Source organism: Diadema antillarum, unplaced genomic scaffold (genome assembly GCF_040938485.1).
Source record: "Diadema antillarum isolate AM-2024a unplaced genomic scaffold, OU_Dant_1.0 seq00000764_RagTag, whole genome shotgun sequence".
Lineage (NCBI taxonomy): Eukaryota > Metazoa > Echinodermata > Echinoidea > Diadematoida > Diadematidae > Diadema > Diadema antillarum.
In genome coordinates this window covers 1,434,442-1,444,639 of record NW_027271654.1, presented here as the reverse complement: position 1 = coordinate 1,444,639, position 10,198 = coordinate 1,434,442, and the positions used below count along the sequence as shown (strand labels likewise).

At 37.4% G+C, this 10,198-nt stretch overlaps 1 protein-coding gene across 9 annotated transcripts in view; it reads left to right on the top strand.

The window, feature by feature from the left end:
- The first annotated feature begins 3,173 nt into the window (after positions 1-3,173).
- Positions 3,174-10,198, top strand: part of LOC139738680 (calcium/calmodulin-dependent protein kinase type II subunit alpha-like) — a 194,448-nt gene continuing 187,423 nt past the window's right edge. For 3 of the 9 annotated variants that reach the window (XM_071649307.1, XM_071649304.1, XM_071649303.1), the window contains exons 1-2: positions 3,174-3,579; positions 3,745-3,839. In XM_071649307.1, the coding sequence (XP_071505408.1) occupies positions 3,506-3,579; positions 3,745-3,839 (169 nt within the window). In that variant the 5' untranslated portion in view covers positions 3,174-3,505. The remainder of the gene's footprint in view (positions 3,580-3,744; positions 3,840-10,198) is intronic. The other 6 variants (XM_071649306.1, XM_071649305.1, XM_071649310.1 and 3 more) reach the window with 4 other exon arrangements.

Sequence of the window (10,198 nt, the reverse complement as noted above, 5' to 3'; positions counted from 1 at the left end):
GCACAGATTGCACACACACATGCCTATGATGGACGAGAATATTGACATGGTACGCAAAGGGTTGATGATGACCATCGACTGTGTTGTGTTTGTCAAGATACAAATGTAAAGTAACCTTGGTGTTATTACTGATGCCCTTTTTTTCTCTCTCTCTTTAATCATTTTGTTTGATCATGACATTTCTTGATCAGCAACAACCCCAAAACTGAGCCAACGTCACTATTATTATATGTTTATGGGTATCTATAAGGCGGTACATCTGACCATGAACTGATGTATAGGGCATAGACGTTGTGGTCATTTTTTTGTTTGTGTGTGGTTACATTCTGTGGTTGCATAGAGACACCCTTCCCGTGACCAGACAGTGACCGCAGAATGATAACGAGTTATTTGAGATCAAGGGATCTATTCTACAATCAGGTCACGAGGCTGGGTAGGGGCCATAATGGAAAAGAGGCTATACAATATGATTATTATAAAAGAAGCATGTATATTGTAGCTCTATATGCTTATGTTGTAAAGTTGTTAAATGCGCAATCAAAGAACTTTTGTGCGTTCACTTGTTTAATCGAGACAGGGGATAGTCATGTCTTTAATGTTACAACAAATTTAGAGGGGAGGAATGGGATGGATTGTTTAACAATCTTGAGAGCTTGTAATTATCTTACATAATAGAAGTACAAAACAATGTCTTGTTCATCAAGACTGCAACGAATGTAAAATTGGGAAAAATCGTCTGATTTTTCACCATTTTCCTTTCCGTTGTCCCTTGTAAACATAGTGCCTCTTGAACCCCCATTCCACACCCCCCCCCCTTCGTCGCCTCCTCCTCCTGTTCTTCTTCATCTTCTGCTCCTTCTTTCTCCTTCTTTTTTCTTCTTGATCTCCTTTTCGTCGTCTTCTTCTCCTCCACCTCCTCATCGACTTCCTCATCATCAAGTTCAAGTTCAAGTTGATTTATTTCACTTCCAACAAACAAATAATAAGAAATACAAAGAAACGCTCATATACACAGACGTCATGAAATCAGTACCACAATGCATGAACAGAATAACATTGTAAAAAAAATACAGGCAAATTATCAACAGAGATACAAATAACTGTTACGTCACTGTAAATGCATAAACAATATTGCTGGAAATGGAGGGGACTGCTAAAAAGCAGAGCTTGTAGAATGCAGTCCCCTCATGGAGAAAAATATAATTGCAAAAAACAACAACAACAACAACAACAACAAATTTCCCTAACAACAACAAATTTCCCTAATCATCATCTTCGTCTTCTTCTTTTTTAATTTCTTCTTCTTCTTCTTCTTCTTCTTCTTCTTCTTCTTCTTCTTCTTCTTCTAATTCTTCCATTTCACACCCACCCCCTCCTCCTGTCCTCCCCTCCTCCGCCTCCTCTTCCCATGACCCATTTGATTATGAGGGGTATATATATATAGTTTGCCGTTCCCGTGTTTACGGAGGATGCGTAACCGACACCAATGGCTGAATAAAACAGCGCCAGTCACAACGGACGTCGTAATTCTGGCGAACTGATGTCAGGCGCGCCAGACGACAAGTGTTCAATAATGATCCCGCCCAATCACGTCGCCTGCCAGCCAAAAGTTTGAAGCTTTTGTGCTTACCATACAGCAGAGGGAAGTGACATACGAGTTGATTGAAGTGGGACATCGTCAGGTTCTATTTGTCGGGTCTCGATAATCTGTGGAAAAGTTGGGGCTATATAGATAAAAGCCTAAACTTCGCAATGAACATGGATCATTGGCCGATCCACCCCATGGAGGAAACCAAACCCTGGTTTGCCTTGTGGAGCAAATCGTCACCTGACATGGCTAGTTAAACCGTGCCTCGTAGACACAATTAAATTTGACACTAAAAAGCATCATCTCAGAAAATATATGGAAACGTTACCGGGGAAACCGCTATCGGGTTTATTGTTTGCTAAGAAGTGAATATGGCTCTCATGAGATCAGCAATGTTCGTGTTGCTATTCTTAGTGCTATCGCAGAGAGTAGAAAAGTCACAATCATGCAGAACAATTTAGGTTACGAAAATCTTCTGCTCCCACTTTTTTTTTTTTAACTTGGCGATAAAGCAAACTCTTGCATGCAGGTAGCCCACACGTTACGACGTTACCCCCTGTCCCTGATTACCAGGCTTTTCATTAATCAAACACTCAATTGCCAATTGCTACCTTATGTGATAAACCCGGTGTTTTCCTCTTTATTTACCGTTCATTCTTTCCTTCTTTTTTCCCTCTTCATAAGCAAGAACGTGGTTTTATTGTGAGGGAAAACCACACAAAATCTTAGTCGTCAAGAAATGTGCCGGTTCAACTAAGGATGATATCCTAATCACGTAGTTTTAGTACATTGATTTATACCAAAGTCCTTCTAAGGTGTAAAAAGAGAAATAATCTCACATTCAAGTCATATCGTTGCCCAAAACACAGGCACTCATGTTGATATTGACCAAGGTATGATGTATCTGTATTTTTGTTTATTTATCTATGAAAGGCCTATTGAAATTTGTCCAGGAAATTCCGCCCATTATGAGGATTTGCATGTATATTTACGGAACGTTCAATCAATAAACACAAAATAAGAGCATTTTCTTTCATTTTTGCCACAACTGTACCCGGGAACTGCACGGTTATGTACATTGCTTTTTAGCTTCGTTTTTCTTCATACATGTACATGTATATCAAAATTCACGATCGCTATTTAGCGTATGTTATACGCGATGTATATAAAATAAGAGAAGTTTGTAAACAGTAAGATTGCAAAACATCCACACGTGAATGCGGTCAAGTCAACAAACAAATCCACATATAAATACAAAGCAATCAGAAGCTAAGAACGGGGGTAGCTGAACTAGTCTAGACCCTCGGGAATATCTGTCATCAAGGCATATTTTTCGCAGACAGGCGATATAAACTAGGGAAATGATGGTAAAACCCGTTGAACCACAAGAACATTACAAAGCGAAACGAGCACACCGGATACGCAAATACCCGGGATTTCCCCCTTTCTTTGTTTATGCCGACGTGTGGAATTAGATCAATAAAAGAGTAAGGTAGAAAACTTGAGAACTGCGATAAATTTTGAGAGGAGTGCAGTATCGCAAACGAAAGTTTTCAAGAGCATCACATAAGGACATTCTAATGTGCAACCACTTCAGCCACAACATTTTTTTCTTCGTGTTTTTGTAGTTTTCATATTTACGACTGAGTGAATATTTATCGGGGCAAACATCTGAAATCTGCATATTTTGTTGCAACTAAAAACCTCGAGTACAGAGGTTTGAAAGAGAGCTGCATACACTGTAACCCCGACTCATCATACACGCCGAATGTAAGCACTACACACACGTTGCACAGCGCAGCAGCAACCGCTTACTACCTGCACGTACACACGCTGCTTACGGTTCACCGTTATAGAACTGCCCCGCCTACTCCGACGAGGCTGACTTGTCAATCACACGCAGTTGGACCGATCAACATGGCGGCTAGAGGATGTCAGTCTTCTTCGACGAGGTTTAGTGACGAGTATGAATTGAAAGATGAGCTTGGAAAGTGAGTATTTCGACACTTATACATCCACTGCAAATTATTGTTTTCTCTACTGTCCATTTTGTAGGAATATCAGACCCGAATGTTGAATACAGCCAGTCATTTCGTACGCGTGCTCACTCGTAATAATTTGCTTCGGCTTCGCTCATGTCTGTGTGTGTATCGCAGGGGAGCTTTCAGCGTTGTACGGCGCTGTGTGAAGAAAAACACCGACCTGGAATTTGCTGCAAAAATCATCAACACAAAAAAGCTGTCAACAAGAGGTATGTACATTGTAGCCTATACTGTAGGTTTCTGTTCTTTCCGTGGAAATTAATGTATGATAATTGATGTAGGGTGCATTTTTGGCCACCGACCAGTATTGTTGCTCATGCTGTGTGGTTACATGGTTGTGAACGGTGATACCCAAGCATGCACAAAGTATTCATTGACTGGCATGGCATGGCATGCCAATCGAGCAGTCACAACATTCTCATGGAGCTGAGCTGAGAAGAGTTGAGCAATGTGAGCCCAAGTCATATGCTACACAAAATATCAAAGAGGTTCGTCTATAATGAGCTATGACCTGGTTGGACATAGTCCAATGATTTGAAGTATTCAGCATGTTCAGAAATCTCTGTTCCTTTCTTTAAAGTTTAGCTTTAAGAAATACCAAGGTACTATGAAATTCAGAGCAGATACAGACTGCATCGATTATTGTACTGATTCATATGATTGTACTTGCTGGCAATGCTGCCCTACGTGCCCGTGGCATAACGGGCAGTAAGTAAGTAAGTAAGTATATGATTGCACTACGCTGTATGTAGTTCTATATCTGGTAGTGTTGTATAAAATACCGCACCAAGGTACGACCTCTCGTGCCAAAGTTCATCTTCACACAAAAGCATAGGTTTCTACATGTAAGTGGCATTGGAAGTTTGGCGGTGTTTATATGGTTGAATTATGGGCGGCTTGCTTTAGTTTATTGTACATACAATGTAGTTCAGCAAGCAACAAAATATATTGTAAAGTAACAAATAGAAATTGTTGTTGTTGGATGTTCCTATCCAAGAGCGAGTCTTGCTTAGCAATGTTAGTGTGTTACTTATAGACCCATTCGGTTTGGGTATATTTTTTCAATGGTAATTTCTAATTGGGGGCTTCAAGTTTGCCTATCAAAAGATAATTTATGCTCTGACATAGCAACGCACCTGGCTCATTGCATAACCCATTGAAAGTGCTTTTGTTCTTCTTTGGAAGCCCCACAGTTTCATTGGCCACCATACTGTAAGTTACAGTGCTGTGAAGTCATATTCATCTATATGTAATCATGTCATCCCCTCCAGCCAGAGGCAAAAACAATGTCCCTCACCTCAGTTGGACGTACACTGTAAAATGGAAGTCCTGTGTGTAAGAGAGTCCCAACCCGCCCACGTAAAGGATTCCGCTTCATTCATTCATTACAAAGAGCAGGGTGCATACCCAATGAAGCGGTCAACCCCAAAATGCACCTGACCAGTCAGTTAGTACGAACACAGCAGATGGTGACCTGTACTCCAACCGTAAGAAGAAGACAAAAACTTGCTGGAAACCCTTAGGTTAGACAGTAGGCTATGTCAGTTGAAGGGGAAGGGTCTATCACAAAATAATCCTGCCAAATGAGTTTGAAATACTGTTCAGATAATATCTTTGAGATGCTGTGGAAATCATATTGCTATCCCTGTCATTTTGTGATATTAATAACCCCTCAGCTGAAATATTCTGTTTAGACGGTACATTTTGCGAATAATTTTAGTATAATTTTTCAAGTGGTTGAATTAGTGATTGAGAACCACATTTATGAATGAGAAAGAAATATCACTTTCAGGAGAAAGTTAGCATTTTTTTTTTTTATTTGGGAGACACTTGTTTTTGCAGGAGGCAATATTTTTTTTTTGTGAGTATTCAGCAAATATTGGTCAACTCATGAAATTTGCAATAAATAAAAACACTGAAATGTACCATGTATAGTTATACAAAATTCTGTATTCATAGCTTACCTACAATATATCAATGTTCTGTTAGGGAAGTCACATGTTTGTCATGGACTAAAATGTATCAAACTGCTATTTATGGCCTCAAGAGCTATTGTATCCATATGACAGTAGCAATGGACACGCACCCTCTGCATAAATGCATCAGTAGCTGATGAAATAAGTGTGATGTTGACAGCCAATGTTGTCATTTATTCCACAGTAATTCATATCAAGCAAAGTTACTTTGGTGTTTCAAATTTTACAGGTTATATACCCAGCCTGTTAGTTTTGCACATGAGAGAAAGATGACTCAAACCTGTCTGTATCTGCCCGAGGCCGGGAACACAGCAACAAAGTTTATCAGGATATTTCAGTTGCCATGGCGAACAAGGAACAAGTAAATAGGGTTTTCCTCCCCTGTATGTGGGGATGATGGACATGACTCACCATTCAACAAATGGATAAGAGTGTGAAGGAAATGCTTTTAAAGGTATCACAGCAAAACTTTTGTTTCTCTAGAAGGGGGGGGGTGGGGTACTGTTATTACTTTGATTATACCTAATATGTTTGTCCAATTAGAGAAACATTGTACACATGTACACATAGCATCCATAGATGTGTGATATCATGTGGTACATCCTTGGATTTTTCCAGTTAATATCCATACTCATATCATATGTGGACATTGACAAGCATGGAAGTACAATGTAATATCATGTCACATCCAAATAAAAATATTTCCTTCAAAAAACAATGCAATATGTAGGTCAGTGCTTCACAGAATTGCTTATAGCAAGAAATATCATTGATGCCAAGTGTTGCCAACTTTTTGCCCTTACTAATCGAATGAAGTATACCCTTTTATCCATCAATTACTGAGAGTACACAAACTATATGAAAAGGCCTTCCCATTCAGTGATTGTATGTGATTAAACATTTTTCTTTTGCAAGGTTGATGTTTAAAGGTCACTCTAGGGAGATTTCAAATGGAAGGGTTGGAGGGAAAGTGAAAGATCTATGAAAATCTCAACTAATAACACCAATGTGATAAATGTCATGGCCATGTACTACAATCCATGGGAACCATGAGAGAGCTATCGCGGTCATGTGACTGTAACTTGCATGATATGCTTTAGTGTGCTTGCACTTTAAATGTTTTGTGCTCATGAAATCAGCATTGGCACAGATTTTGGACAAGAATTTTTATTTATTTATTTTTTTGCCCTTGATTCTGATTAGTGTACATATTGAAGTCATGCATAAAGTACAGCACACTGTAAAACCAGAAATTTTTGCGTGCATGATACTTTTGTGACTTTCACAAGGAGCCAAGATTTGCAAAAATAAAATGCATGCAAATGTTGTTGTTTTTTTCTACTTAAACCAGTTCATGTCATATACTCATTACTTTCTCATGCTTGGCACTTGGCAAAGTTTCTTGCTGCGAAAAAAGACCATTGGCTTTCCACTTCGTAAAATTTTCAAGTCAGTGAATTTTTCTGACTTTACATTAGATATTTTAGATAAGAATCTTTTTCTATTATAATCAAGGAAAGATAACATATTCTAGTAGTAATCAATTTCTGAAAACTTCAGATGTTAGATTACTTACATTATAGACTTTAATTTTCATGGTTGTATTTTTTTTTCAATAGTGAGGCTTTATTGCGATGTTATTTATTGGCAATCAAATTATGTCTTTTCATATAATTTGCATTAATTTTTGCTCAGATTTCTTACTAGTATGTTCATATTGTGTTACTTTTTGTTATTCCAAGCCATTCTCACATTCAGGTGAATTATTGTCTGTGTGACATATCACACATTGTACCAAAAAAAGTTATTCTTTGAAGTAACAAGAATTGCAAAACTTATCAAATCTCTAATTACTGAAGTCATGGTATGTTTGAGATTTTTTTCTTTTTATGCTGTATATGAGCAAATTGTCTTTTTTGAAGTAATAAGCAGCTGAGCACATCACATGTTTAGCAAGCCCATTTTCTTTTCTTTTTTAACTTCTTACAATAATCATATAGAGTGTTTGTACATTCAATAGTTGCATTGCATTTTGACCTTGACCAAAAGTAGGAAAAGAAATTTGCATGTTTTGCTTGGTTGAGCATATCCGTCTTTGTGCACTGATAAACAGCACCGCTGGAGGGTACAGTTACTATACTACAGGATATGATCTGTGAATACTATGGTCAGGAAATGCATGACGTCAATAAATTTACAGGGTTGCAGTTCTTTTGTGCAGTTACTCCATTGTAGAATCAAAAAGCATTTAATTAGTAAAAAAATAATGTAACTCTTTTTTTATAGAAAATATAGGAATTTCCATGGGTGTGCAACAAAAGACATAAATACAAATAGAGAGAAACATTTACATCAGCATACAAATGTATGTGATACTTTTAAAGGGGATGGCTAGTAAGTGATCAGTGGGAATCAGTGGGAATGCTGGGGGATGATTGTTCCAATCCTTGTGGGATTCATTTAGGAGTACATTATATATCTATTGTTGTGTGAAAATTATTTGCTTCAGAATGGTCTCATATTCAAGTAATGTGCAGTTTAATGTTTCCAGGTTAGCATGCCTGTAGAGTGACGGGGCGATAATTAACGGACCGTTAATGATCGCCCCGACACTGTACAGGCATGCTAATCTGGAAACATTGAATTGCACATTACTTGAATATGAGACCATTCTGAAGCAAATAATTTTCATACAACAATAGTATATAATGTACTCTTAAATGAATCCCACAAGGATTGGAACAATCATACCCCAGCATTCCCACTGATTCCCACTGATCAGTTACTAGCCATCCCCTCTAAGCAATGAAATTCAAAGACACTATATTTTCATGATAACGTATTAAAGAAGTAATTTTCATGCAAATGTAAAAGTTCATAGACATATTGTTGTTAATGTTCCGGAAATCTATATAAAGTAATGAGAACTACACAGCATGTCACATGTTCAGCTCTTTATTTCTAATGTTTGCATATACCTTTGAACTTGTATTGCATTTCAATTTGTGATGAATCAAGTTGTTATAAGGTCCAGAAGTGATATTGGAGTTTGTTTTTTTAATGTCTTTGTACGCTGTGTATTATATCCATCCTTCTGTCATTCCATTAAAGGGACTGTACAGTACTGGTTGAGGTAGGGATTCATGTTTTGAACATTCATAAGTGAGATAATGAAAAGCCTCCTATGAAATATGAAAGAGCATGTAATTTTAAGAAGGATTCATCGTTTATTTGATGAAAATTGGTTTTCAAATGGCTGAGATATCCAAAAAAGTGCTAATAATAAAAGGCGACATGCCACAACTTTATTAGGATCTCTTTGTTTCACCTTGTTTTTGGATATCTCAGCCATTTCAAACCCGATTTTCATCGAATAAACTTTTGATACCCCTAGAACTGAATGCTCTTTGACATCTCATAGAGTGGTTTCTTAATATCTCGCAAAACCTTAAAAGCTAAATCTTCACCTCGACCAGAACTGTACACACCCTTTAATCATTGATGAAGTTGTTTTAGTGATACCTTTTTTTTTCTGTCATGTATTTGAACTCTTCCAGGATTAGATAACTCCTCACATTCCTATCCAGCAGGTAAATGGCATTTAGGATAAACTGCTTTACCTTTCCATCCCAGGCCCTCAAAACAAGACCGCTGGATCAGAAGACTACCACAGATCATGACATCGCATAATTCACTATGATACAAATATGTGTATAAAGAAAATATGAAGAAAATTCAGCATACTTCCACTTTTCTAGCATAATGAATGAGCACTAGATATACCTCTTTCAGAAAGCAGAGGTAATAATGTTGCCATTGACATTATGTCAGTATAAAGTCTGGGGAATGTGCATTTTTCATATGAAATAATTTGTGTAATTTTCTTTATGTTTTCTTTATCATCTAGTGCAGAAGTCATGATCTGTAATAGTCTTCTGATCCAGTGGTCTAATCATCAAAATTTCAAAAATTAATTACTTTTGAACAGATTGTCCAATTTTCCTGAAACTTTCACTGATGTGTTCTACTATTATTGCTGCATTGACGCAATCCACATGTATGTTTGGATTTCATTCCTCTCTAAGTTGTCGTATGTAGCTATGTAAGCAGCACCTTGTAATTAAGTATCATCAGAAGACAGCAGATAATGTGAAGCAGTGAGCATACACGCTAGGCAATTCAAGCATACCTGCATAGTGTCATCCGTTATGTCTAATAGATCATTACCATCATAATGATTATTGTTCTGAATCTTTATTTTTAATGTCATTATTATCATAATCAGCAGCAGTGCTATCAACATCATTTAAGTACCATTCTCATTTCTGTTTTACAGTGCATATTGTTGTATCATCCTAAATTATAATTCACCTTCTTTTTTGTCATTACAATTTGTGCATGCCTCCATATTGGGAATTTTGAAGACTGAGAGTATGTCAGAGTTTACAGTAGAATTGATCTCTAAATAGAACTGGATGCTATCTCTGCATGCACTAATTAAAGACGGCATCCTCTTGGCTGGCAATTGACCCTATGTCCTGTATGGTGTAACCTTGAAAATGAGGATTATTACAAGTGTCGTGAGGAGAGGT